At 52.7% G+C, this 27,993-nt stretch overlaps 1 protein-coding gene and 2 long non-coding RNA genes across 10 annotated transcripts; 1 reads left to right on the plus strand and 2 right to left on the minus strand.

Annotated features, from left to right (window-relative positions):
• Positions 1–7,150: 7,150 nt before the first annotated feature.
• LOC106026524 (uncharacterized) lies at positions 7,151–18,112 on the minus strand. Its single transcript, XR_001200161.3, has 4 exons — positions 17,340–18,112; positions 8,666–8,749; positions 7,701–7,804; positions 7,151–7,613 (listed from the first exon to the last, which is right to left on the minus strand). It is a non-coding gene; the product is annotated as an uncharacterized LOC106026524 (long non-coding RNA).
• On the plus strand, positions 17,054–23,379 carry Lin7c (lin-7 homolog C, crumbs cell polarity complex component). Its single transcript, XM_003465007.4, has 5 exons — positions 17,054–17,168; positions 20,038–20,156; positions 20,453–20,524; positions 21,073–21,282; positions 21,669–23,379. The coding sequence occupies exons 1-5, from the start codon at positions 17,132–17,134 to the stop codon at positions 21,822–21,824; spliced, it is 594 nt and encodes a 197-aa protein (XP_003465055.1). The 5' UTR covers positions 17,054–17,131; the 3' UTR covers positions 21,825–23,379.
• LOC106026523 (uncharacterized) lies at positions 22,173–27,767 on the minus strand. 8 transcript variants are annotated; one of them, XR_001200158.3, is made up of 5 exons: positions 27,424–27,767; positions 26,925–27,038; positions 25,185–26,660; positions 24,728–24,964; positions 22,173–24,310 (listed from the first exon to the last, which is right to left on the minus strand). It is a non-coding gene; the product is annotated as an uncharacterized LOC106026523 (long non-coding RNA). The 8 variants fall into 8 exon arrangements; XR_010049903.1 differs by having other exon boundaries at positions 25,185–26,173; positions 26,546–26,660; positions 26,925–27,767; XR_010049900.1 differs by having other exon boundaries at positions 25,185–27,038.
• Positions 27,768–27,993: the final 226 nt, after the last annotated feature.

The following is a 27,993-nucleotide window of genomic DNA, read 5'->3' on the forward strand; positions in this document are numbered from 1 at the left end:
AAGGAAATAAGCCTCGCAGCCCGGGGGAGAGCCCTGGACCAGCGCAGGCCTTGCACCAGGTAGTGCTTTACTCCAGAGACACGAGACAGAGCATGTGCCTTCACCTCACCAACCACTGGCTCCGCAGAAGTCTCAGGTAAACGTGCAACAAGTCCGAGGACAGCGCTCTCAGAATCAGAATGCTGCTCCAGGCCGAGAATTAAGAGAGGTTTAAAAATAGACTCAGCGGCGTGGCGAAGCCAGGCCCGAGGTAACGATCAGTCAGGGAACAGAGTGATGTGTGACCAAGCCTGGTGCAGAAGACGCCCGGTCTGGTCGCCCTGGGGTTGCGGGAGTTGATTTCAGTGTGACCCTGACAGCGAGTTATCCAGAACTGCGCAGTCGCTCTGGCAGTGTTTGTGGTTGCGGATCGCCCGAGTGCCGCCCTCCTCCTCCCGTTAGAGGAAGGTTCTGTCCACACTCGCAGTACGCATTGTCAGGCAGGGACGGCACCGGCAGGCAGGGATACTGAGTGCTCAGCATCTCCGGAAGAAGAGTTGTGGCCCAAAATTTTGCTCCATTTGCTGGAGGTGGTGGGGAGCTAAAGATGCTTTGGGGAGAGCAGGTCCCTCTGAAGCTCAGCTGATCACATTTTGGAGCAGCACTTAGCAACCAGCGGCTGCCTGGGCCTCGGGGCTCAAGGGCCGAATGGGCCAGCAGCACCGGAGAAGTGGCCAGGAGTCAGAGCTCCAGGTCCCAGGCTGCGTTGGCTGTGGGGTTGTCTCTGCACAGGATCCAAGCTTGTCTTAGAGCGGCCCCAGGTCTGAGCACTCAGAACTTTCATCAAATAGAAGAGCTCGAGGCTCAGAGAGCTGACCCGATTCATGCTGAGAGGCAGAGCCAGGGCCCAAACCTGCTTCTCTCGCTCGCCACCTGCACCATCTTCCCCGCTGGCTGTGCTGAAACGCTGGAAAATGTCTCTCGGCCTCGTTGTGCATAGGAGTCTCTGAGGATTTTATAAACTCGATGCCGGGTCCCCACCCTAGAGAGTCCTGTGAACGCAGAATTATTTGAACCCTCCCCAGGTCAGGATGTCACCTCAGACCCACTGCAGCTCCCACAGATCTCCCAGCTGGGGCTGCTGGCTCCTATCTGTAATCCCAACACATTGGGAAGCTGAGGCAGATGGGTTGTAGGTTCAGGTCCCAACTGGGCCACCTAGTGATACCCTGTTTCTAAATTTTAAAAGAACGAAAAGTGCTGGAAATATAGCTGGCTGCCCGGGCCCTGCATTCAAGCCCTAGTCCAAAATAAACAAATTTTTAAAAAATTATAGATTTCCTGAGCTTCCCTCCAGGCCTGTGGAATCCGAGCCACGGAGGGGATGAGGGCAGGAGAGACCCTACTGCTTTGCGGCCTTCCCAGCCCTGCTGGCCGGAGCCGGATTTGAGGACCCCAGTGAGTCAGCCTAAGGCTGCGGGCATTAGGCCAGCACTGTCCTTGCCTGCGTTTTTGTGGGGAACTGGTTTATCTTCACAGTGTCCACACCTAAAACAAAGCTGGAAGCCAAGCCTGGGGGCAACACCTGTCATCCCAGTACTCAAGAGGCTGAGTCAGGAAGTTTGCAAGATTGAGGTCTGCCTTAAAAAAAAAAAGGCGGGGGGGGGGCGATGTGGCTGAGCTGTGTTCTTATTCACAGTGCCCCACCTCGCACTGTATCCCCGAGATCTCCGAGATCCTCTGCCTCCCCCCAAGTGTGTTTGCAGGGGGGCCCAGCTCCTGGCTCCCCGTGTCCTCTTCTCTGCTCCAGCAGCCTTCTGGCTAGCAAGGGGGGACCCCAAGGTCTGTTTCCATTTGAAGAGGGGTGCAGAGAGGAGAGACCGCACAGGGGACCAGAAGAGCCAGGACTGCCGACTCGGCCACAGCTCTGCTGCCAGAGTCAGGAGCCCAGCACGGTGTGGCCGGGAGCCTGGAGGCTTTCCCAGCACTGGGATTCTTATGGATCGGGGTGCCCTTTCACCCAGTGCCCAAGGTGTGCTCCTGGCCAGCTCCTGGCCAGCTTCAGACCTGTGCCCCCGATGGTCCCTGCTGTCACATTTCAGGATCCTGGCGCCTCCAGAGGCACGACCCTCTCAGCCCTGGGACAGACTGCTCGGCGGGGAGTTGTCCTGGGGGACCTCACACCATGTGGTCCTTATTTGTCCCCATTTACTCTGGAGCATCAGGGACCAAGGCAGCCCTGACTCCCAGTAGAGTCAACTGGGAGCTGGGGCCTGGCCTTCTGGAAGGAGCTCTACCTTGCAGCGGACAGAGGAAAGCAAGACAAATTAGTGAAAGGCCCATCCATACCAACCTGGGAGTTTGACACCATCCACAAGGGTTCTGGGTTTCCAGCTTTTTAAAGGCCCTCAGAGTGACCAGGTGGCTCTGCGTGGAGAACATACTCCACTATCCCCAAACCAGGGCCGCCAGGCTGCCCAGGGGAGTCCCAGTGCATCCTCATGGCTGCAGATGATGTCTGCCTGGAGGCTCCTTCGTGAGACGTCACCTTTGTAAGGCCTGTGTCCAGGGACAGTCGTCTGCTTCCCTGGCTGTGGAAGGAAGCGCGGTTCACAAGGCTTCGTCTGCTCCTCGGCCTCTCCAGTGCTCCTTCCATCTGGAAGTAACAGCACTGCATCCCGGGCACTGTTTGATTTTTAAGCGGTGCAGATTTGGCTGCCAAACTAGCACCGATGTCATGGCGGCTTTGGTCCTGTCTGGGGTCCATTGTGGGAAAATGACACAACTTCCCACCCGCAGAGAGGCTCCTCCGGGCTCAGGCAGGTTCTCTGACCAAAGTCATAGAGCAGGGAACCATTTCTGTGTTTACGCTGGGCTTTTTCTTCAGGGTGTGGCTGGCGAGAATCTGCACCCACATGATCTTTCACAGAAGGGAGAGTCTTTAACAGAAAGGACAGTGCAGGAGGAACGCCACAAGTCCGAGGACAGCCTGGGCTCAATAGTGAGTCCATAATCCAGCAGAGTTAGATTATGTATAACACATATTTTACAACATATATTATATACGTGACAAGGAGAGACTCTATTTACATGCTCATTCTGTTTTAACCACACAATGCAACTGGATGTATTTAATGTAAATCATCACTAAGAAAATTCTTAAATAAAAATTATTACAGGAAATCTACATGCAAAAAAGATATTTATTAGGATCGCAGTAGCAAACACTCACCAACAGATGTGTGGGCAAAGCATACACAGTGTATGTGAGGCCAGCGATGCCCACTGTGGAGTATTACTTGGCCATTAAGAAAAGTGTCATCATGTCGTTCACTGGAAAATGTAGGAAACTGGAGGACATGTCGCTAAGTGGAATGAGCTGGACACAGAGGGGCAGGTATCACAGGTTTGCTGTCATCCATGGAAACTAAGAGGAAGAAAAATAGCCTGAAAGTGAGAAAGAACTGTCAGGGAAGGGAAAGGGCCGTGGAAGGGGCCGTCGGGTGGGTGGTTGTAACTGAAGCCTAACCCATGCTTGTACAGCAGCATCACAGTGAAAGTCACTCATGGGTGCATTAATGTGAGTTAATGTTCGTTTTTGAAAAGTGCATCCACAACTGAAGTCTAAGTCATAACTAAGAAAGTCATCGAATCTGCATAAAATGAGGTACTCACTGGACTGATATCTCTGTATTTGAACAAAATATGAGTAAATTAGTCACATTTTTAGCACAGTAGCAGATTTATATTTCACTTTTCCAATATAGCTGATCCTTGGCTGGGGTGGGGTTACAGTGCCATAACCCCATGATAACTTGAGAATATCTTCCATCGGAAGTGTGAGAGAAATGAATGTGTGTGTGTGTGTGTGTGTGTGTGTGTGTGTGCCAGTTCCCTGTGATGAATTTGTACTCATTTGCAGACACAGACTAACAAAAAGAAAAACGCTGACCACCTGCGTTTCCTAGATCCAAGCCGCTGACCTCGGGGGCTCAGCAGCCTGGTCCCTGCAGGGGCGCTGCCTGCCTTGCCGACCCTTGGTCCATGCTGGCTGTGCTCCCTGGCCCAATGCTGGGGCCTTGTGCCATGTGGCACTGGCCCTGGGAAAAGATGGAGACTCCAAGTAAGACCGGTCTCTACAGAATATGGCCCGCGTTCCTGCCGTCCTGAAGTGGGACCGTTGGGTGTGGAAGCACTGCACATGGAAGGCAGCTCAGGACTTTGCAGGTAGATGATGCACCTCCTTTTCAAAGTCAAAGACGGTGGGCTCTGGCAGGTTGGGGGAAGTACCTGTAACTTTAGAAAGAGCACATTCTGAGAAATGCAAATGCTGTCTACCAGAACGGGTAGTAAACAGAGTGTTTTATAGGGAGGTGGCACAGATTGCTCCAGTCCTGACGCTGTAACGTCTCAGCCTCAGTATAATTGTCATTAAAGCAAGGAGGATGTCAGATAACTCTCAGGATCTCTGCAAAGATTCTGTGAAAAGATGTGAACTTCATCCCGCGGATTTGGAGAGGACCTTCAAGCTGGCTGCCCTCAGCCCTCTGAGATGTAAGGTGGACTCACCAAATATTAATTAAAATCCCCTCTGAAAACCATAAGTTCAGGCTGGCTGAGGAATTGGCTGTATAGTTTACAGAAAATACCTTAAATGTGCAAAGGAGAAAGAAAGAGGTAGGGATCGATCACAGCCAGGGAGCGGTACCACAGTGGCCGCAGAGAGCTCGGCACTGCGGGGCCCGTTTCCTGGCAGGGATAAAATCAGGAAATCAAGGAACAACAAGGCCCCAAGTCCTCGCTCCCAAAATTCCTTCTGCCGTGAAAGCAGCTATGTGTAATGTCCAGCGTTCCTCTCGCTGTCTAGTTAGAATGGGTCACGAGCAGGGGCATCCTTTTGTGGAAAACTCAAGAGAAAATCAAATTTTTGCATCAAATTTGGATGGAAACCCTTGATCACCTCAAGACGGGTCGCTGTCTTTTAGCTCGGCCGTCAGCCCGCATCTGGAGGACATGGTGTAAACAACGTGGAGAGTGGGGTGAACTGCTCCCCAGCACAGTGCCCAGGTTTTGGTTCATTTCCTGCCATTTTCCTGGGGCTCGGAGCGGGTGCCCAGCGCACAGGGAGCACCAGGCCTCTGTGCTGGAAATGCAACCAGGCAGGACCCGAGGTGCAGCTGCTGCAGACAGAGACAAGGACAGGAGCCCGCACTGCAGCGGTCAGGCCGGCATCCCCCACAGGAGGGACTGACCCGAGAGTGGCAGCTGTGTTTCACAGGAGTGGGGCGACCATGCCGTATTTGGGTGGTCGAGGAGCAGATGAAGTAAGACGCCCTGGTGCAGGCCATCTTCTCTGGGCTCCCTGGTTTTTTCTGCACCGAATTACAGGAGCACAAGCAATGCGATTCGACCTGGCACCGCCCTTCAGACCTCACGCATGCATCAGGGGTAAGAACAGAGGAAACTCTGTCACCAACTGGGCTTATTTTGGTGACTATCAAAGCAGATTATCCAAAGCTTACAGAAAGATGACAGAGATGCGCTGGCTTCCCGGCCCCATCCCGAGGCCCCGGGACGGGACCTGACCTTGTGTCCCACAGTGCAGCATGAAAGGGAGGGGAGACCACTGGAGCAGCCCAGAGTCAATGTCAGCAGCCTAGTGCCTGCAAGCTGGACCAAGGCCTCAGGGAGATGAGGGAGGAGCCTTGTCGGATGCCCAGTGTGGTGGTCCATCCAGCAGGGTACCCAAGACAGGCACAGATCCCGCTTCCAGAGGCACTGGGCCGGTGATGGATTTTAGACCACTGCAGAGACCTGAAGCCAGACAGCCGGGTTATTTTCCTGGTGCCAAATGTCATCACCCGGCCGCAGACATCTTCGGACAGAATGAAACTACAGTCCAACGCAGAGCACACCGCCCAGGCCCAGCCCTTTGCTCTGAGGGCCAAGGACATCTGTTCCACTCACAGGCAAGGAGTGGCAGAGAGCCTGGGCTCAGCCTGCCACCCGCCACCCTCAGTTGTGCTGGGACTTGCAGCCCGACGTCAGTGGAGCCCTGGTGAAGGCGTCCTGGCTGGCAAATTCCTGTGGGCGTCAGTGAAGAGAAAAGCACTCTTTAATGAAGGCTTTGGGTGATGGATTAGGAGCCAGGATGACCCAGCTACATGGGCCTTCCCATGGGAGGGATGTGCAGAACCAGGCGGCCCGAGGCCAAGCTCCAGCAGAGGCCAGGCCGGCCCTGGTTGTCCTGGAAGGGAAGGCAGTCCCTGCCGTCCTGCCTCAGCCTGTCCTGCTTGCAGGCCCATGGGCCAAAGCCTCTCTGCTGCCTCTGGGAAGCCAGGCATCGCCCTGCTCCAGAGAACTCATCTGGCACCTTCACTGTAGGACTCATAATCTACAGTGTATGCAGAGGGACAGGGGTACGGTGCGGGGAGGTGGCCTTCGGCACAGCCTAGCACGGGTAACCATGGGAAGCCACATGGCTGGAGCCTGGATCAGGAGAGCTTGCTGCCCACTTAGGGACAGCCCTGCCCTGGGCGGGTCACAGGGACAGCACAGGGTCTGTAGCAGGACCCTGGGCTCAGGGACTCAGGATTCCTGTCCCTTGGAATCCAGACAGTGGCCGAGGCAAGATGGGAAGAGCTGTGGAGACAGAAGGTCAGGAAGGAGAAAGTGTCCCCGCCTCTCCTCTGCTCTCTGTCCCCATGGAGCAGCAGGAGGGGTCAGGAGATGGTGTGTTCCCAGGAACGCGTTCCTCAGGCTCCTGCTGGCTTCCGGCCCCCTGAGCTGCCACATGCCCTCTCCTCGGCTACTTGGTTTCTTCATCCGCCATCCGTGTCCTTCAGAGAGGCCCATGGTGATGGATGTTCCTAGGGACCGAGTCCTGGGGCAGGCGGCTCGTCACTGTCCAACAACACCATCTTTCTTTCTGCAGGTTGGATTCATAGAAAAACCCTAATCTGACCAGCCTCACAGTCTGCTGCTGGGCTGCAAACGGCTCTGCCTTCCAGCCTCCTGCTCACCGAGGGTGACGCCGCTCCAGCCCAGGAATCGGCCACATGGACGCCTCCTTCCTGTAAAATCATCCCGAAGCTGTACTTGCCCTACTGGTCAGATGTAACCACTCCCAAAGCAACTCTCACATGGACGGACTGACAGACAGACACAGATATCTACATACATGTGAGCGTTTATTTACTTTAACAGTGGACATGGACGTTTGTATCTAAACCATGACTCTCTCTCTGCCCCCCCATACTAGCCTCTTCTGTCCTTTCCTTTCCCACGTAGTCTGTTTGCAACAATGCGGCTGAGCAGTTATGGAAAGGGGCTCGTGTCACCTCCTCGCAGCTGCCTAGTGGCCTCTAACTCACCCGGACTTTCGAGGGACTCGAGGTCTCATGCCAGAGCTGTGCTGTCCAGTGAGTGGCTACCGATCATTTATCTTGATTACATGTGGTCATGTTCGAGAGACTGATAATTGGCTCCAATAAAGTAAGTTGTTAAAAGTAATCTAGCTCGTCCTGCTTTTCGAATTTGATTGGCTGATAGAAAATGCAGAATTATCTCTCCGCCTCAGTTTGTTGCTGGTCCCGGCTGCCGCGCTGGGCTGGGCTGAATTACACAGAGAGACCCTGTCTCAAAAAACAAAAGCAAATGTGACAAAATCAACCCGAGGATAGAGGTGCTTTGCTACTGATGAGAAAACTATAAAATTTTACCAGCTGTTCATGAGGAGGGAGGTTCAGGTCAGGTTAACTGAGCAGAAGCAAGAGGAGACCGGGGCTAAGGTCTGCGGAAATCCCTCAGTGCTGCGACGTGGTTCCTAAGGATGGAGCCGTAATAAGCAGGTCAATGTTAAATTAATAACACCCTAAAAGCATCTCAGACACAATTTCCGCCCTGCATTGGAGGCTCAGCACCAAATCTGGTTTGTCCTTTTCTGATAGTGTGTCATCTCTCAGAAGGAGACAGTCAGGCACAGAGATGAAGCTTAAAATATGAAATTAATTTACCACACTCAGCTTGTGGCTGTGTGGGCCCAGGGCCTTGTCCTAACCCACACCCTGTCTGGCAGGTATCCCTAAGCAGGGCTGAAATATCGAACACCTTGTTACATGCAGAGGGTCAGAGGGACTAATCAAATGCCTCCTTATCCCTGAGGGGTTTCTTCTGTATCTGGGAAAAGTAGACACTTTTGTAAACACAACACAGTATTCATGACTTGTATCAACTGCAACACAGAGTGGAACATTTGAAGAGGGTCTTGAAGGATGAACAGGAGTTTGCTGGACCTGGAAGAAGATTTAAGGTTTATTTATTCCAGGTTCATCTGCAGACTGAATTCACATCTTGGTTGCTAAAAGCCAAAATATTAGGTGAACTTCTGAACAGTGTGAAAAAGATGCTGGCATGTTTACCCTTCTGCAGTTTATTTTCATTTTTTGCCAGTGTGCACTCAAATGTGATGGCTAGTGCCACTGCAGCCACCTCAGCACATGAGTGACTTTGACTATAGAAGCCATATCCTGTCACAGTGACATGTTGTCACAGAAACCGGAGTCCCCAAATGGCCCTGAATGGCTGTCACACTCGTGCTAAATTCCCTGACTCTGGGTTTCTCTTTCTCACTCCCCATGCACTGTTGTTCTGGACTTTCATGCTTGTGTGTAGGTGTGCTTCCTACCTGACAGATAGGTGTCGGATCATTATTCAAGAGTGTTGTTCCACGCCTCCTGGGTGCTAGGCTAGTAGTTCTCAGCTGGGAGCTCTTGTCACAAAAAAAAAAAAAAAAATCACAGATTTTAGAAAATACAAATGCTTACACTATATGTGAGAGCTTTGGGGTCAAAATTCACATGGTGAGCCCTCGGTCAGATTTATTTATGCAATTCTATATGTCAATGATTAGGTGACTTAGCCTGAACAATCCCAGAGTTCTGTCCCACCTCGTGCCCACCTTGCGAGTTCCCATGTTTCCCCACCTTGGACCCGTCTCACCTCGTGGTTTTGCTCTAAAAGTCTCTAGAAAAGACAGAGACTTCAGCAACCCACTTGGGACCCCTCCTGTCTCTCTCCCAGAGAAGCTTTCATTCTCTCAATAAATATATTCTGCTCTGAAAAACAAAGTTGGATGACTCAGATGGTAAGTAGTACCACACACTCATGAGAAAGTATGGCTGATTATCTGATTTCAGCAGTATTTCTCTATATTCCTTTTTATTCCTTCAAGGCTGATATTAATGCTTCTTTAAGACATTCCAGACTTTAATAATCTCTCTCTCTCTCTCTCTCTCTCTCTCTCTCTCTCTCTCTCATTCCTTGGTCTGTTGAGGTAAAGGTAAAGATTTGGGTTGATCTTTGCAAAAAACCAGATTTTGGCTCGTGCATTCCCTCCATTGTGACATTGTAGTTTCTTGACTGCTACTCTTTTTCCAGCCTCTGAACACACAGAGCCCCACTGCAGGTTTGAGCAGCTCTCTCTGGACCCCAGTGCTGCAAGCTATGAATCTACCCCATGTGCTGCTTTGGCCGCATCGGGATGCGGTGCAGAGGCCATGGGGAATCCTGCCGTGCACACCAGGCAGCCTTGTGCTCAGTTGCTCTGCAGTTCCAGGGATTTTGTGTGTTTTTTCCATACTCGAGCTCTGCTGCTGAGCTCCTGTGTAGACAAAGCTGGCATCTTGGCATGGGTTTGCTTGGATATTGTAAAGAGATTCTCTTGTTGCTCAGAGATTTCTTTTAAGGGGTAATCTGAAAATCATGGGTCTAAACTCTAAAAATCACGATGTGCTTGTTTTCCTGTACCTTCCTGGAGACGCGGAGACCTCCTGGGTTTCCTGGTCCTCGTGGAAAGGGCTGCACATTTCCCTCACTCTCTGCTTCCATGACACACGATGTTCACAGCCCTAAGGGACCCGCATGTCCTCTAAGTAAAGTCAGCTAGCAGCGTCCACTTTCTGTGTCCCTGCGCCCTTTCTTTCCTGGCCTGTGTACTCCCCCGGCCACCTTGAGTTTCCATAAGTTGGCACGAGTGTCACCAGCTCCATGTGACAAGCGACATCATCGCTATAATGAGAATTCCAAGCAACACCCCTGGACCCGGGCCCATCCCTGTGCCTGTTCCCACACTTGACAAAACAAATTCCAAATTCATTCAGCATGCGCTGCCATTTAGTCACTGTGACAGATCCCAAATCTTGGACTCCATGCAAAAACCAGCCTGTGCCCACAGAATTAATCACGGAACATATTTGATGACGTTTGACAACAACTTCAAAGGTTCTCATCGCTGGCAGGTGGCTTTGCCAATCTGCGAGTGCGGGCACTAGAAACTGTGCCCACTGGAAACACACAGCACAGGTCAAATGTGGAGCAGCCTGAGCAGCCCCTTGCCTTCCTTGGAGAAACCCAGGCCCAGCCCCTGTCCCGTGAAGGAAGGATGGGCCCTGGGCACTCTCGGAAAGCCAAAGAGAAGGCTACAGCTCCCCTGCCAGGAGATGCTGGGAACGTTGGCACGGTCTCTCGCACTGGCAGGACCGGGAGCTTGAGGTGGCTAATTTAAGCGACGAGATCCTGGCACACAGATTTATTTAGGGCAAGGGTGCGTCAGGAGGCTGCCAAAAAAGCACAGCAACCTGTGCCTCTCCGTTGCGATGACGAAACAGCTGACATTCAAAGAGCGGCTCCTCCACCTCGTCGCCACAGGGAACTCACCCCAGGGAGGAGAAGCGGGCTCCCTGTAGGTCTCTGGGAGCCCGAAGTGGGGCTTGGGGGGTCTCATGTAAGATATTGGGTGCACTTTTCCTTCCAAGGCATTCAGAGGGAGACTGCCCCATATGGTCATCCTATTCGGGTCAGACCATTGGGGTCCAGACCTAGGACCACTGAGCTCCTGCTCGGGCTGATGACTGAATGAAACACAGACAACACAGATTTTAGCTATGAGGGCGCCAGAAGGCTCAAAGCCTGACAACGGGCTGAGACCCCGAGGCTCGTGTCCTTGGCCTTTACCGGAGTACAGCATGATTGTGGGGTAGCTGGGGGGCTCAGGAAGCAGTGGGGTGAACTAATGACGCAGCTGAGGTTCAAGAATGTGTTTTTGGGAAATCAGCCAGGGGTCAGGGGTAGCTGCTGACCTGAGGGCTGAGTGGACTCCTGAGCTGGACGGAATGTGTGTGTGTCAGTCCTTGGTGGCCAAGCTATCTCTCCTTGAGGTACCGGAACTTCATGGTTGGTTTGCTGGCCTTGGCTTTGGCTGTTGGCTTAAAGATTAACCTGTCCCAGGGTGCGGATGGAACTCTGCTGCACTCTGGCAGGCGCAAGGTCCTGAGTTCGAGTCCCAGTACCAAAAAATAAAAAGACAGCGAGATTAACCTGTCCTGACCCTGCCACAGGCTTTGCCACAAGCCGTGTCGGCCCAGGCCAACTTTTCTTATGCCTATTTACCCGTATTAAGCGTTGTCTGCTTGTGCTGCATCAGGCTGGTCCTCAGCCTCACGCCAAGTACCTTTATATATTAATTTAGGTGCAGGTGTGTTTATTTTACACAGGCTGGTGTCATTTCCATCAAACAGAGGAAGCCAGTGCTCCCGATGTATAGGTTACAGAACCAGCGCGGGAAAAGGGAGCCATCTGGGCTGTCACTGTACTGGCGAAGCCCTACGCAGCCCCTTCACCCAAGAGTGGGCTCCCCAGGCTGCCACCCGCATGCACAGCGCTCGCGGCCTCCTGCAGATTCGCGTGCAGGGCCTGTTCCCTGCTGTTCTGGGTTCTGCGGCCCTATCAGAGCAGCTTGCCAGCGGGTCCTCCGCTCCACTTTCTCCAATCCAAGGTGGCCCCTGCCCCGGCCAGCCTGCTCCTCCTGCCGAGCCTCTCACACGCAGTGTCCACTTCCTTTTGGGCCGGGCAAGTTCTCCGCCCCAGTGGCCACTTGGGCCTCCGGCTGCCATGCAAACCCTGATTTTGCAGAGTGCAGCTCTCACTGGGATTTGTTCGGGCCCAGACTTCCTGTTCTAATTGTAAATCCCCCGCATTCCCAGGGCCGGACATCACTGGCAGCAGCCCTGGAAGGGGGGCCTCTTTCACGAGAGGGCAGGGTGGGGGGGCGCCAGGTCAGCTTCTCCTCTCCACTGAACAGGGTTAGACGCCAGGCCCCTCCCATCGCAGGTGGTCGTTACTGATTTCAGAGGGACACACAGGGGCTCCTTAGGAAAGAACTCCCCACTTTGCCTGTTTTGATTATTGGGAATCACATTTGCCCCCCTTGGAAGCACCTTCTAACATTTTTCTGTTCCTTAAGCATGCCTCAGATTATTTAAAATTAATTTTAAAATCAGCTACAACGATTGCCCTTGTTAATTTGTTTTGTTTTGTTTAAAATCCCCTTATTTGTTTATTTGTGACAAGGTCTCCCTATGTAGTATAGGCCAGTCTTAAACTCACTGTGTAGGCCAGACTGGCCTTGAATATCCAGTGATCCTCCTGCCTCAGGCTCCCGAATGCTGTGATCTCAGGCGTGTGCCACCAGACCCAGCCAAAGTCCCACTTTATAACCCAGATGGCCTCAAATTCACCATCCTCTTGCCTTAGCCGCCCTGGAGCTGGGATGACAAGTGGCTCAAAAGCACTGTATTCTTTTATAATGAAAATAATGCAAAAATTTACCTGTTTCTTTGTAGAGAAACAGAATTTTAGATGTTAAAAGCCCTAAAAATACTCTTCCAGACCCTCCAAACAGGCTGCATTAGAATCACTGGAGAATTCACAAGGTAGATTCTGCTAAACTCACGATGACCATGGGCTGGGTTCAATTCCCAGCAGGGTGGGGGGAGGAGGAGTAGCAGGAGGAAGAGGAGGAGCAGGAGAAGGAGGAGCAGGAGGAGGAAGAGGAGGAAGAGGAGGAGGAGGAGGAGCAAGAGGAGGAGGAGTAGGAGGAGCAGGAGGAAAAGTAGGAGGAGCAAGAAGAGAAGAAGGAGGAGGAGCAGGAGGAAGAGGAGGAGCAGGAGGAGGAGGAGGAAGAAGAGGAGAAACAGGAAGAAGAGGAGAAACTGGAAGAGGAGGAGGAGCAGGAGAAGGAAGAAGAGGACAAACAGGAAGAAGAGAAACTGGAAGAGGAGGAGGAAGAGGAGAAAGGGGAGGAGGAGGAGCAAGAGGAGAAGGAGGAGGAGGAGCAGGAGAAGCAAGAGGAGAAGGAGGAGGAGGAGCAGGAGGAGGAGGAGCAAGAGGAGGAAGAGGAGCAGGAGGAGGAGGAGCCCCAGAAACTTCTCCCTAAGCCTCTGGCTTAGTGAGTCCCCCAGGTTCAATGGTGCTGAATGAAGCCAGTGCTTACGTGGCCGCCTGTGCAGAGATGCGTGACCTCTGCGTGCAGGCGCAGCAGCTCAGTGCCCTGGCAGAGGCAGAGGGGCCAGTGCGGGGCTCCTGGGCACCTGCAGCCTGGTCACCACCCCAGCCCTCTATGGACCAGGCCAGTGTCAGCCCCAGCCCTGTCCAGTCCTTGGTAAACCATCACCCCTACTTCCTGAGGCAGAGCTGACTGAGCCAGGCCTGGGCATCTGATGGGGGACAGCGGGAGAGCAGCTCGGGGGACACAGATCACAGCCCCAGCTAGGGAAAGTCACCCAACTAATGACCGCTTCCAAGGCATCCCTGCTTTTCAAGCGGGCAGCATCTGCAGTCAGGTTAGCCATGAAACCATGAGGTTAACATAAAGATTCTGAAATAATGCACAATATAGTTATCTTACTATTCTGATTACTATTTATGGTTATCTAATTTTCATTTTAATGAGATACATCTTTTTAAAAAGTCAGTGTTACACATGTTGTGTGGTTTATAGCCAAGAAACCCACTTAGGCCACATGCAGTGCACCCTTTTACACCCCACTGTTTTTTTTCTTGGAGGACTTTTTGGTTCTTCCAAGAACAGCTTGGTTTCCTTCCATTTGCTCAGCTGTCCACGTGCCTGTGACATTGTGAGGGTGACTTGCCCTGCAGGTCTGTGACATGGCTACTCCTCAGGACTGCCGTGGTGAATTTTATTTTTAGCTCAGTAGCATAAGCACCTGCCTAGCAAGAGTGAGGTTGTGACTTTGATCCCGGTACCAAAAAAAAAAAAAAAAAGAGAGAGAGAGAGAATAAAACCTAACAAAATAAAACAGAATAAAGCCAATCAAAACAAAACATTAAACGTAGTACAGAACTTGGAAGCAGGATAATAGGAAATCTACAATGGCTACCATAATATCTCTTATCTTCATAATAGTTGTCCATTCCCTCAGATACAGTAAAATCAATACAAAACAGAATAAAACCAATCTAAACAGAACACTGAATAAAATAAAAAAAAAAAAAGAACACAACAAAGTGGTGAGAACAAAATTGGATTTCAAAAACAAGACAGATGAGTTCCCCATAATTCTATATTGCATATTGTTATCCTAATAGATGCTCAGACTACTGGCCTTACGCCTGCAAAATCAACCAAACAATACAAGCATTCGGTTGCTACCAGCTCAGCTTGTTTCCGAACCAGCTGGTTGCTTACAGTGTGTGTGTGAGGGGGTGCTTCTTGATTCTCTGCCTGTGCGCTGCTGGTTGGCTCACGGGAAGGGTGAACTGGCTTCTCTCTTCCTGGGCCCCACATGGTTTGCCAGTGGTGAATTTGAGAGGTCGTCTTCACCGGGCTAAGGGATGCTGAGCTGGTAAAACACTGTGTCTGAGCAGGTCAGCGACAGTGTTTCTACAGCAGGAATTCACCTGCATGGGGGAACCAAGTCAAGAAGACTGGGAACACACCATCTAACCCAGCCCCGGAGGGCCTGGTTAGAACAGAAAGCAGAGGAAGCAGAGTCTGCTCTTGCTAGTGAAGCTGAGGCCTTTGTCTTCTGCCCTCAGTGCTTCTGCTTCTCAGGGCTTTGCTCTCAGCCTGGGCCTCAGTTTCAGAGGGCCTTGATATCCCGATTTCTGATTCCTAGCTTTCAAAAATGTGACACAATAAATACCTGGTATGTTTTAAAGCCATATTTTCTTATGGTAGTCCTAGAAGGATGATACAGCTAGATATAAAATTCTACCCTGTAATTTTTTTCCCACATATGTGATAGCTGTGTCCTAGCTTTCAATGCTGGTGAGAAAGCATACAGAGTTCTGATCCCCTGTCCTCAGAACACACCCTGTCATTCTATGCGGAAAACTTCAGGATCTTCTATTTATCCCTGGAACTCTGAAATTTCATGATTATGTGGTAAGTAACCGGGAAAAGAAGCTACTCAAAAGGAGAAAAATTTAAAAATCCACAACTCCAAATTTATAAGAATAGTTCCTATTCCTACTAGAGTAGAAAAGCCATATAGTTACTAGGGACAGTGGGTAGAATTTAAGAGTACTCTACTGCCATAGTACTGGGATTCACTGAGCCCTACACAAAAGGTCAGACTGGTTCCACCCAAGATTAAACTCAAGCCTCAAAATGACAAAATTATTTGCAAAAGAGTAAATTTCACAGTGGCTGACATTCTATTAAAAAACATTAGCAGGTATGCAAGAAGCAGGAAACCGTGAGCCCGTAAGGAAACCAGTCAGAAAAATACCAGAAGTAGTACCAATGATAGAACTAGCACCTATAGACATTAAAATTACATTTTATTCTGTATGTTTAAGTAGCTATAGGAAAGACTGAGGAGGTTAAGAGTTGGAAAATGTAACACACACACACACACACACACACACTCCTAAACCAAACTACTAGAGATAAATTTCCAAGGTGTGAGAAGAACTGCAGGGGAGTAAGAGACTATTCGATATTGAAAAAGCAAAGTAGTGAACGTAAAGGCACAGGCACTAGTATTATCCACAACACCTACAAGAAAAGCTTGAAAAAAATACAGAGCAAAAGTGAGCTGCGAGGTAAAGTCATGTGGGCGGACACACATGTACACAGCTCCGGGGGCCAACCAAGGACTGCAGTGAGACTGGGAAGGGAAAGATTTGAACCAAAAGGACGATCTCTGCATTCATCTTGCTCCATGTGGTATTGCCAGCAAACCTGCAGTCCTTTAACAAACACTGGCTGCGCACAGATGTATTGGGACAAGGGCTAACCATGTCCTGTGTACTAGAGCAGGGAAGCTGGCCGCCAGAGGAGAAAGCAACAATGGGGGAAAGCAAAGCTTTTCACCAGGAACCAGAAAAGCGAGTTCGGCAGGGCTTGTAAAATTGGAGAAAGATTACACTGGGCATTGGGTCCCAATTCCGAGCAAAGCCAAGGGGGCTGGACCACAAGTTCAAGTCCCTCCAGGACAAGCCCGTGTCTCAGTGCAATGTAGAGGGCTGTGGGTGTAGCCTGGTGGTAGGCTGCCCCTGAGTTCTACCTCCTTCTGGCATGGATTGTGTCACATAACTGTAATACCAGGACTCGGCGAGGCTGAGGCAGGAGGACCTTAAGATCGAGCCCCAAACGCCTGTGCCGCACCCCGGGAACTTCCCTTTCACAGTCTCTGTCTCCAACACCTACTCCAGACTGAGCAGAGACCCAAAACTAGTATATACGCTATGTCATCCCCACGCTTAACTCCCACCTGACCCTAGAGTTTAGGAATTTAGAAGACTAGGTGCTCTCGTAGGCTGAGGCATGAAGGTCAGAAATCTGAAGCCAGCTAGGGCAACTTGGAGAGGCAACCCGTCTCAAAATTTAAAAAATAAACAAGGGCTGCAGATGTAACTGTGTGTGAAGGGTCCGAGTCCAAGCCCCGTGACCCGCAAACTCATAATAATTTAAAGGACTTCAGAGCCCGTCTTCCCGCGGTACAGATAGGGAAACTGAAGCAAGGGTGGTTCAGTAGAAAACTAGGGTCAGAAAGCTGCCAAGAATCAAGCTGCCCGACTCTTCTGCAGTGAGCAAAGGACCCAGCCCACAAGCAACGGCGCACAAATCCAGGGGCCGAACAAGAACGGGAGAAAATAGCCTTTAAAAAAAAAAAAAAAAAAAAAACTCAGAAGCCGGAAGCGGAACCGGAAGTTGACATACAAGAAGCCTAGCGCCCCTGCCTGAGTTCTCGCGATACTTCACCCAGAGAACTTCCGGTCTCTGCGGGTGCCGCCCCGCCTTCGCCCAGTCGTCATTTCCGGTGGGCCTTAGTCGCGGACAGGGAAGATGGCGGCGCTGGGAGAACCTGTGCGGCTGGAGAGGGGTGAGTGCGGCCGGGTCGGCGCCCAAACGGGAAATAGCCGGGTCGCCGGTGAGAAGGAAAGCAGAGGGGAGGGGGCTGCTGGGCTGCCGGGAGCCGGCCGCCTCCGCAGCTCGTCTGGTCGGCCTGGGCAGGGCGCCTGCCTGCTGGACTTCTGTGGAGAGCCAGGCTCACCTGCGATCGCACGGAGTGACAGTCCTGGGGGGTGATGCCAGGGGCGACCACTTCCCAGGGGGACCCACGAGTCTGACGAGCAGATGTCACGCTGTACCCAATCTCGGGCAACCCGGGGTGCCACACACTTCCCGGACGCGTGGCCCGCGGCAACGCAGCTCCGCTGCTGTCTCTCTGAGCTCGCACCTGTAGGACCGTCCCCGGCACCCACCTGCACTTGGCTCGAGAGGTATTTCCTAGTTCCGGTGCCCCTCCCGGGAATGGAAAGTCCGCTTTCAGAAGATCCCGCGGACCTGATCGTAAAGCCGAGATTACGTAATTCACCAGGATACTGGCTGATTGCAAAACACTTGCGAACGCATTGACACTTTTTTACAAATCCAGAGTTGCAGACTGTGGTTGGTTGATGGCTTCCTGGAGCCAGATAGTCAGGAAGAGCAAACCTGTACAGATAGCGAGAAGCCTGTGGAAATACCTGGCCGCGCCCTTCGCAGGGGTCCTTGTTAGAGTCTGGCCTTCCACTTAGTTCTCCCTACGTCCTTAAACAGTTAAAGCGTGTTTTTGACATCAGCGTTAGCAATCATTGATGATTGTCAACAGGTCCCAAGGAAACACTCTCAGCACTATCGGTAAGCAAAGTTTAGCACAGAGATTGAAGTTACTTTGCACATATGTAGTTATGAACATATGCAGTTACAGTCTGAATATTAATGTTTTTAAAAAGGAAATACATTTTTAGAATTTTTCTACATAGAGCAACCTCTCTCCTCATGCCTTCCCACAGACAAATGTGCACTTTGGATTGTTAACATACTCCTTATGGTGTTCACCATTTGGAAACGTTTTTTATAACAGAGATTGTTTCTCTCCAGCCCACCAGGTCACTGATGAAAGTATCATCTTACAGCAGAAGAGAGGCTGCTTGGGAGGCTTGCTAAGTTAGGCTTAAGACTGTGACATGGGCTTTCTCAGACTTAGACAATAGTGACGAGTGTGAACAGGAGTAGGTGTTTTCTCATTGAAACCGGAGCTGTAGGATTCTGATGTGTTGGCAGGCTTTTATAGTTTTTAAATGGTGCACAGAATGTGAAACTTCACCCTGTGGCATTAGCTTTGAAAGTCACAGCTTTGTATTTTGCCATTAGAGAGTTTTCTCAGGTCCTCTAAAGACTCTTCTGCACCCTGGGAAAGATGAGGCACCAGTGAGGGCGTTCAGCTGGATAAAAAGGTCGGATTGCAGCAAGAATCCTGATTCTTGCTCAGGATTCTAAGAGACTCTTTTAACAAATACTCCCGACAATCCTGCATTTTAAATGAGATCTTAAATCATCAAAGTTCATTGAAACAGTTTGAGTACACATTGGGTACAGTTTAGATTTGGTAAAGAGCATTTTACTTTTTTCATCTTTTGTGAATTGAATTTCATTTTATTGACATACTTATTTGAGATGCTGTGGAGGAAATCCAGGGCTTTGTACATGATGGACAAGTGCTCTACCACTGAGCTACACCCCACCCCCGGTTCTGTTGAACAAATGTTTCCTACAGCTTTCATATTGTGATATAAAAGTAACTGATGGACCCGTAGCCTCATTTGCCAGCCATTCTGCTTGTGGGAAATTGGAATGGGAAAGGTCCATTTCTGTCACATTTGATTAGCGTTCAGCTTTGGTTTTTGTTACCTGAAATTGAATACACTGGGTACAGCTTATTATTATAATGTGTAGGAATGCCTTCCACTGAAGTCAGAGGTCCAGGAATAGATTAGTAGGTGTACTAAGCACCCTGTGGTATGAAAATAGGGGGAAAAATGAATAGGATGGTAGCGTGAGGGAGTCTTCTGTGGTTCTTAACTCCTAGAACATATCCTCACAGCAATAGTCATGTACCATACCCGACACATGGGTTTAAGTGTGTGCAGCCTCTTGTCATCTAGAGTCAGTGGTGCCAGGACCCCGTCCACATAGCCCTTGCTTTAGTCTGAGCATCCCTTAGAGGACAGCCGCTGTTGCTCCTCAGCGCTAAGACGTGGGGAATGGCTCGCTCAGCACTCACGGCTGGCGCTGGGGCCACACTGACCAGCTGATTGTTTCTGTGTTCTAACTCGTGAACAAGTGTTTGATTGAGCTGTCTGAATTAGAAACACTGTCAGCTATCCTGGGCTGAAACGGACCAGCTAATCTCACTCATGTATACCGCTGCTAATTGCGTGCTGGCCACTGGCCACCCCAGTGGCTGGCCAATTCCTACCTGCAAGTGAATTGAATGTCCCTTTGGGAAAGGAACAGTCTCTGGCAGGGTTAAGGGCTGTGGCACCTGTGACGTATGTACGTTCGTTAAGTAAATGTTTGTTGGCTGATAGTTGCTTGGATACTGCAGCCCAGGTTGCTTTGTGCCATGCTTGAGCCCCGGGCCTTTCCTGTGCCATTTGGTGTCTCAGTCAATTCCCAGGTGGCTCTCAGATTGTCTTTCAGGGCCTGCACGTCTCTAATGCCAGTATCATTTTCTAATCTGTAAAACTTGGCATGCTTTGACTTTGCACTCCCATTGTCCATGCAAGTGCACACCTGTGAACACCGGTCCCCCCCACCCTGCCCCATTTTTCCACCTCCTGCATGTCTGGGGCCAGGAACTCTCGCGGCTGCTGTGTTACCCCGGAGAGGTCCCTGCTCAGTCAGTCCTGTTCCTGGGTCCCTAGATATCTGCAGAGCTATCGAGCTGCTGGAGAAGCTGCAGCGCAGCGGGGAGGTGCCACCACAGAAGCTGCAGGCACTGCAAAGGGTCCTGCAGAGCGAGTTCTGCAGCGCCGTGCGTGAGGTGAGGCATGAGCGGGGCCTCTGGGGCGGGCAAGACAGGTCTGGCACAGCTCTGGGGCTCGGGACACCTGAGAGAGCAGGCCTCGGAGGAGCACTGGACCATGTTCCTCTCTTGTTTGGGAAATTTTCATAGGAAAACGTTTGGCTTTTTAATTAAACTTTTATTAAATATCAGTAATTTTCACAAAGGAAATATAAATAGCAAATATGAAAACAGCTTCACCAAGATGCACACCTTTGCCACTCACTGACATCCCAGGGAGCTTGGCCTGACACATGCTGACCTCTGCCCTGCAGGTGTACGAGCACGTGTACGAGACGGTAGACATCAGCAGCAGCCCCGAGGTTCGAGCCAATGCCACCGCCAAGGTAAGCAGCTGGGGTTCCCTGTGGAGGAGAAGCTGGTCCTACACACAGTGGGTGGGTTTCAAAAACTAACACAGGGATCTTTCAAACTCCGTTACTTGTGTGCACAGTGGGTGTTTTTACAGGCTTCATAATGTTCCTCATGCAGTGTAGCGAGGGCAGGGAGGCGTCCTCCGCCGGCAGTGCGCTGTCAGGTCTGCGTCATGCCCGACGTCCATGTCAGTGTCCACAGCTCTGCAGCTGACTGGGGCACCTAGACGCACGTGCTCGCCTGGGACACAGAGAGGATGAACGCTGGCCGAGAGCTCCTGGTTCAGCCCGGCCAGCCCTGCAGGGTGGAGAGATGGCAACTGAAACCGCGTCGGCCCTGGCTCAGGCGGGCACATTGCACATCCATCCAAAGGCAGACGCTCTGACTGGGCCGGGCCTGGGCCCTGTAGTTTAGTGGCCCACAAGTCATACTGGGATAGGTTATGAGCAGGTGGAGTATTTTCCAAAGACAAAAAAGCCACAGTGAACAGGGACGTGGTTAACCCCAAGCTTCCTCTCAGGCGACCGTGGCTGCCTTTGCGGCCAGCGAGGGTCATTCGCACCCTCGCGTGGTGGAGCTGCCAAAGACGGAGGAGGGGCTTGGCTTCAACATCATGGGGGGCAAGGAGCAGAACTCGCCCATCTACATCTCCCGGATCATCCCAGGTGGGATCGCTGACCGCCACGGGGGCCTCAAGCGGGGAGACCAGCTGCTCTCTGTGAACGGAGTGGTGAGTGTCGCGCTGCAGTGGCGCGTGGTGGCCACGTGGGGGCGCGTGTGAGCGAGAGGAAGGAGCTGTGGGGAGGGAGGGCTGGAGCCCTGACTCCAGGCCTGGGGGTGCTGTCAAGTCCTGGCCCTGCAATCTTGTTAAGACGCTTCAGCTGGGACTTGTGCCGCAGAGGCGACTTGGGTGCTGAGTGGTCTCTGCGCCCTGCATGACCTGCAGCGGGCTCTGGCACTGGAGCTATGCCCTGCAGGGGAGTGCAGGATATGCTGTCCCTGCTGTGTGGTAACCAGGGCGCGGGGGATGGGGCTGTTACTCAGGCAGTGTTGCCACCAGGGTTAGCAGTCAGCTCCCATGTTCCCTGCCCTGAGCAGTACCCCCTCTTCCCCCAGAGCGTTGAGGGCGAGCACCACGAGAAGGCTGTGGAGCTGCTGAAGGCCGCCCAGGGCAAGGTGAAGCTGGTGGTGCGCTACACGCCCAAGGTGCTGGAGGAGATGGAGTCGCGCTTCGAGAAGATGCGGTCGGCCAAGCGCAGGCAGCAGACCTAGTGCCCGGCCCGGCCCGGCCCAGCCCACGGTGTTGCCCCGTTGCAGCCAGGCCGGCCACAGTGAGAAGCCAGCGGACTCCACAGCCTCCTCCCATTTTATAGACACCTATTTCCACCTCACGTGTGGGTCCCAAGATGCACACGCTTTGTGACAAGGAAAAGTCCGTGGGGACGAGGACAGTTCCGTCCTGCTGTTTTTACAGGCCTTTTTCAGACACAGATTTTTGTCATAAAGTTGTTATAGATTTTTAAAACTGCTTTTTAAATATTAAGATGTACTTTTACATTCTTAATCTTTTTTTAAAAAACAGCTCTCATTTGGCTACTTATTAAAGTAACACTTTTCCAATTTTTTTTTTCTTTTTTTAATTTATTTTTTTTAACCTGTGAAATTTCTTTCCAGTTTTCCAAGCAGTTACACGTAGTAGCCTCGCCCCTGGGGCTCAGTAACAGTCAGCCTTGGCACCATCACTGGGCTACGTTCCGTGCTGTGAGTGTTCACATCACACAGGGCAGCGCTCGTGCAGCCGAGGTTTTTACTCTTGACCATAACGTGCGTAGCCACACATTCAGACTGATTTTTAAGCGTGCATTTTCAGACACTGCAGTGGTCCTTGCTGGAACGTGCACCCTCCGTGGTGAGCAGCACGGCCTTAGCTGTGGCTGGGCGCTCCCTGCTCATGGGTGCAGCCCTGTGCACCTTCAGCCCCGACTGAGAGCCCCAAAGGCTGGTGCTGGCAGAGCTCTGGGGTCGCCCTTCTGCAGGCATGTGCGTCTGCCTGGCCTGGATGCCAGCCCTGGCCAGGAAGGGCCAAGACAGAGAAGCAGCCACACCACCTCTGGCCCCTCCAGCCTCAGTCTCTGCATCCTCCAGAGCCCACAGAGAGTGTCGTAAGCGGGAAGAAGGGGACGGTGCCTAGGTAAGTGTGAGGATGCGGCCACAGGCCTCGACAGACTTGGGCTGAGCTGGGCCTAGTGACCCTGGTCCACTGGGGGTCGCTCTTCCACTGGGGACGGTTGCTCGGCCCAGTGGTGTCCAGTGCCACATGGAGAGAGCCCATGTCCCTTCCCCTCCCAGCCGGCAGGACACTGGTGCTGTGGGGCAGGCTGATGACAGACACTGGAAGGCAGGCAGAGCAGTGAAAAATACTAGAATTTGGTGTAATTACCCATCCTGTGTTTAAAAAAAAGCGGGCATTCTGTAACATTCCTTCAGGAAGAATGGAAATGTACCCCTTTTTCTGCATGTTTGTGAGCACTGAGTCTTAAAAGCTTATTCCGGTTTTCAGAGATGTTTTGGAATAAAAGCATTATTTATCGTTTAGGTATTGACACTGGACTGCATGGTTGAATGTGTCTTTAGTCTGCTATGCAATGTGCTTGTTGTAAATGGGATCCTGTTGTTTGATTGTGTATCTTCAGAATTAATTGCTGTGCTGTTCAAATATAGAGACCAAAGTAGCATAGAGGAATTATGGACCTAATTTAATTGTAAAGTTCCTAGAGGTATCTGTTGTAGAGCTCTCTATATTAAAGAGGTATCGGTGCACATGAAACCCATGCTGTCACTGTGGTGCTTGTGTTCTTGGGTCCCGGGAGAGGGGGGCACCCGGAGGCTCTCTGCGTACACAGCTTGGGTTACCACAGTTACCACACGTGTCACTGTAGGGCAGCTACAGCTGTAGGGTTCAGAGCGGCTGGGGAGCCCTCGGCCAAGTCCCCACGTGGTGGTGGTGACCCTCAGTGTGTGGAGTGAGAGATTTTTTTCCTGCAGGGATCCACCGTCGGTGCCCTGTGCAGTTGGCACCTGTTTCTAATCCCTAAAGCAGGCGTCACCACCAGGAACTAGGTGCAGCTGTTTACCTCGGTGCCGGGAGCTCAAGCGGCAGCAGCTGCCAAGGTATCCCGGAGGCAACAGCCTCAGGACTGGGAGCTGGGGCAGCAGGTCGCCCATCTGGGGTGAGAGCCAGCCAAGGGATTCACCGCTTCTACAGAGACGGCTCATCATGGAACCAGGTGCTCCAGTCTAACGCCCCACCCTTTCCTTTCCTCTCCTCTCCCTTCCCCTCCCCCTTTCCCGTTTGGGTGTATTTCCTTCCTAGTATAGGATGAGTTGACTCGGGGCTTCTGAGCCTGGCTCTGAACCACAGCACCCTGCAGAGCTGGAAGCAGTTATTTTTGGTACCAGGAATCAAACCCAGGACTTGAGTTTGCCAGGCAGTCACTTACACTGCTGTGCTCCGTCCTGGCCCCAAGCTGAAAGCATTCTGCTCCTTGGTCTCCTCCCGCGGTAACAGCTGGGTTGGACTCACTCTGCTTAAACATGGTTCCAAGACTGAGAACTGCTGGTTCTCCTTTCTCTAATGGTCTCATTACTTACTCTGGACGCCGCTTTCCTAAGGTCAGGAGAGAAGCATTCAGTTTGCAGCCCCTTCAGGACTGGTTTGGCAGAAATCTCTGGAATAAAAATGACCTGGTGGTCCTCATCTGAAAAATAATACATGCACCTTTTTAAAAACCTAAAATCTGCCAGTGGCTTAAAAATGAATAGATATGAAATATTGACATTTCATATCTCTGTCCCCTTTGCTTTTAAAATTTACAACAACAAATAAAACAGTTTATGATTTGAAAAGCACGCTTCCACACTGCAGACAGCTCCTGGCTGCACCCATGGAGCCGAGAGCCAAGGGACCTGGAGGGCAGCAGGGCCTGGGGGGAGGCCCCGAGGCCCAGCTTCCCTCCCATGAGTGGAGTGCAGACAGGACTGAGGTTCCCCGAGCCCTGCCCTGGCCTGGAACCCAGCTGACCCGCATCTCTGCAGCCACAGCGCTGGTGTCACCGCTGTGGGCCCGCGCTGCAGGGGACACTTTCCATCCCTTCCCTGAGGCTGCAGGGACTGACCTTGGAGCCTGGGGAGCTCTGGGACTTGGCGGGTGGAGGTTTAGGGGGTGCAGGCTAAGGCCGCTTCCAAAAGCATCCATGCAGCAGAAGCAGTTCCTGAGTAGATGGCCCAGCCTCAGGGACAGGCATCCAGGCCGGGGCATCCTCTCCTGGCTCGCTGGCCACCATTCAAGGGTACAGGAAGAGGGTGCTGCTGCGCATCAGACTTTAGGTCAGCACTCCACAGTGAAGCCTAACCTGACACAACGAAGAAGATGGTGACCAGGATGCCAGGCATGGCTGGGGCTTTTCATGAGGAGTCAGACACAGTACAGGCCAAAATCTGAACCATCAGGGAGGCTGAGGCAGGAGGGTCACAAGTTTGTTTGAGCACCCGCCTTCCACGCGGAAGCTACCTACCGGCTGCAGCCCTGGGATTGTAAACCATAGTGAAGAACAACCAAGTGGTCCTGCTCACCTGGGGATCCAGCTGCTCAGAGGCTAAAGCAGAACTGGCATGCACAGGGCCACAGCCGGCAGCTGCTGCCGAGAGCTGCAGAAATCCAGACAGTTATTCATAGTCTGCAAAAAAGGCAAAAAAACAAGCTTACATCCAAAACTAGAGGATCTGCCCCCCACTTGCAGACATCTACAGGGTCGCTCAACCCAGCAGCTCCCCTGGGTGTTTGTCTATGGGCATCCATGATTCTGTCATTTGCTTTGGTTGCTGTTGCCATAGGGTCAGGAACACTGGTGCCCATGCCGGCGGCCCCTAGCTGGCCACCTGGCGCCCCAGCCTGACCCTGAGAGCTCAGCCTGGTGGTGGCACCCACACTTCACACAGTCGGGATGGAACTGTTTTTCCTGAATCGCAGTTTTTTAAAGGTTGTCCCTGGACTGAGCCCAGGGCTTCGTGCTTGCTGGGCGAGTTCTCTACCGAGATGCGTCCCGGCCTGTTTTATTTTGGGATAGGGGCTCACTAAGGTGTGCAGACTAACCTCTAATGTGTTAACCTCCTGCCTCAGCCTTCTGTGTTACTGAGATGACAGGTCTGTGCCACCTGGTCAGGCATCACAGGTGTGGCCCTGTCTCCAAATTTAAACACAGAGAAGCGGCCGGGCGTGCAGAGGCCTGGAGCCTTCCTAGTGCCCCAGAACTGAAGACACTGCCTCATTATCCATGGACCGAGCCCAGCCACTGAGAGACACACGTACCGTTTCCTCCTGTCAGCTTCCTCTGTCATCAAACCACGAATAACAAGTGTAAATACGAATAACATTGCAAGCTATTAAGCTACAGAAAGTAAAACCAGGAGAAGCAAAATATATCCATAGCAAAAAATCCCACAGAACTTTAAAAAGAGTTGGCTGGGTTTGGCGCAAAAGAGTTGGCTGGGTGTGACGCTCGGGAGGCTGAGGCAGGAGAACTGCTGTGACTTTGGGGCCGGCTGGGCTACACATCAAGACCCTGTATCCACGAATGAAACAAAAACAAGTTATTACTGAAGGGTAGCAAAGGAACTAACCACGGAATTGACAGCTGGCAGCCCTGGAGGGCAGAACTGAGACTCAAGGCCCAGGGGGCCCAGGGTGCTGCCCTGCCACTTGCCGCCCCTTCTCACGCTGGCCACCAAGTGGGCATCTCCCCCGGGCTCTGCCACGCACCGATGCCCCTGCACCTACTGCACGCCCAGCAGCCATCACGGCGTCTGTCAAACTGGGCTACCAGGGACAGGCAGGAAGTGGCTGGGCACGGGCTTCTCCGGCCACGGTATTCCGTGGCCCAGGGCCTTGCCCGCTCCCCTCCTGGTGCACTAGCCGGGCCCCAGCTCCAGCTCACACAGACAGCCTGTGCCGGGGTCAGCGCCATCGTTGCGGCCTGGAGGGACAGCGGCTCACGGCTCCAGGGCTTCCGTCCGGATCGGGGGCTCCTAGGTGGAACCACTGGCAGCATGCTGGCCGGGAACAGAGGAGAACAGCGCTGCGAATGCCCTTCTGGGTCCTGACCCCCAGGACCACCTCCAACCAGGCCCTCCCCAAACACCAGCGCTCATCGCCAAGAGCGTGTCCAGGAGCCGCAGCCAGCGCAGCAAGGAAAAGCCAGCAAGTCCCAGCTCAGCAGCCAGGTCAGACAGAGCGAGGGCACACAATTTCCTCAGCAGCTGAGCTGCAAGCAGAATTCACATTTTTAACTGCTTTATTTTAAAACAGGGTCTCACTTTGCATTCCAGGCTGGCCTCAGACTCGCGGTGATCCTCCTGCCTCGGCCTCCTGAATTGCTGGGATTACACGTGGGTGCCATCACGCCCAGCATAAAATACTGCCAAAATCACCTTTCGTGCAAATAGTAGCAAAACAGTTTTTAAAAACGTGAGATGATTTTTAGTATGAATATTTTTCTTCGGAAGCTCAGCGGGGAAGAACGCACACCTTTGCACGCACACCTTTGCACGCACACATGCACACTTTCCTGCCTGCTCAGGTGAGTCGTGCCCGGTGTTACACGCGCACGACCCGCTTCACCACAGGAGGGCAGCAGAGCTCTGCGCGGCCGCTGGGGACCGGCCCCGTAGATCGGGCAGGCCGCTATACTGTCGGATCCCTGCCGCCCGGGACCCGCGTCCCTGCGTCCCCCTGGAGTTTTTCTCCTCCCTTTTCTCCCCGAGTCTGGGCGGCAGAGCTCCCCGGGAGTCGCCAAGGGCCCCGCGGGCCTCGTACCATTTCGCTTGGGTCTCGGGGCCTGACCGCTTCAGGTAGCCACGAGGGCTCGAGCTGCGGCTGTTGTCCTGCAGAAGATTTGCGCCACATCTTCTTCGCGGCCGAGTAGTACTCCGCGACGCGTGGACCCTGATTTGCGCGCGCCTTAATCCACGGACGCGCGCTGCCGCCCCAGAGCGGGCTGCGACGCTGGGCTCCGCGGAATCCGTAGAGGGCGCCCGCCGCCAGCTTTTCCAGTCCTGAAGCCCCTGCTCGGCTCGGCTCCGCCCGGCTCGGCTCGGCTCGGCTCGGCTCGGCCCGGCTCGGCTCGGCTCGGCCCGGCTCGGCCCGGCTCGGCTCGGACCGGCGACCCCGCCCCACCCCGCCCACAGGCCCGCCCGCCCGCAGCGCCACCACCGACCACCTAGGCCGCCGCCCCCTTGTCACTCACACGGATAGACACGCCCCACCCCACTCTCGGCCAATGGCGACGGCGCCGGCCGCATAGTAATGAGCTCGAGACCCGCTCCGGCCAATGGCGCGGGCGACGCGGCCGGCGATTTGCATGCGGCCGCCGTTCGGCCGCGGCGG

This window comes from Cavia porcellus, unplaced genomic scaffold, assembly GCF_034190915.1.
Source record: "Cavia porcellus strain 051 isolate PalLab524CR breed Dunkin Hartley unplaced genomic scaffold, mCavPor4.1 scaffold_9, whole genome shotgun sequence".
Lineage (NCBI taxonomy): Eukaryota > Metazoa > Chordata > Mammalia > Rodentia > Caviidae > Cavia > Cavia porcellus.

Excerpts from the sequence above, each read along its gene's own strand:
- Lin7c (XM_003465007.4), top strand. The coding sequence starts at position 17,132 with ATGGCGGCGCTGGGAGAACCTGTGCGGCTGGAGAGGG. Across the intron at positions 20,157-20,452 it reads TCTGCAGCGCCGTGCGTGAG|GTGTACGAGCACGTGTACGA; the intron begins GTGAGGCATGAG and ends TCTGCCCTGCAG. Across the intron at positions 20,525-21,072 it reads GAGCCAATGCCACCGCCAAG|GCGACCGTGGCTGCCTTTGC; the intron begins GTAAGCAGCTGG and ends GCTTCCTCTCAG.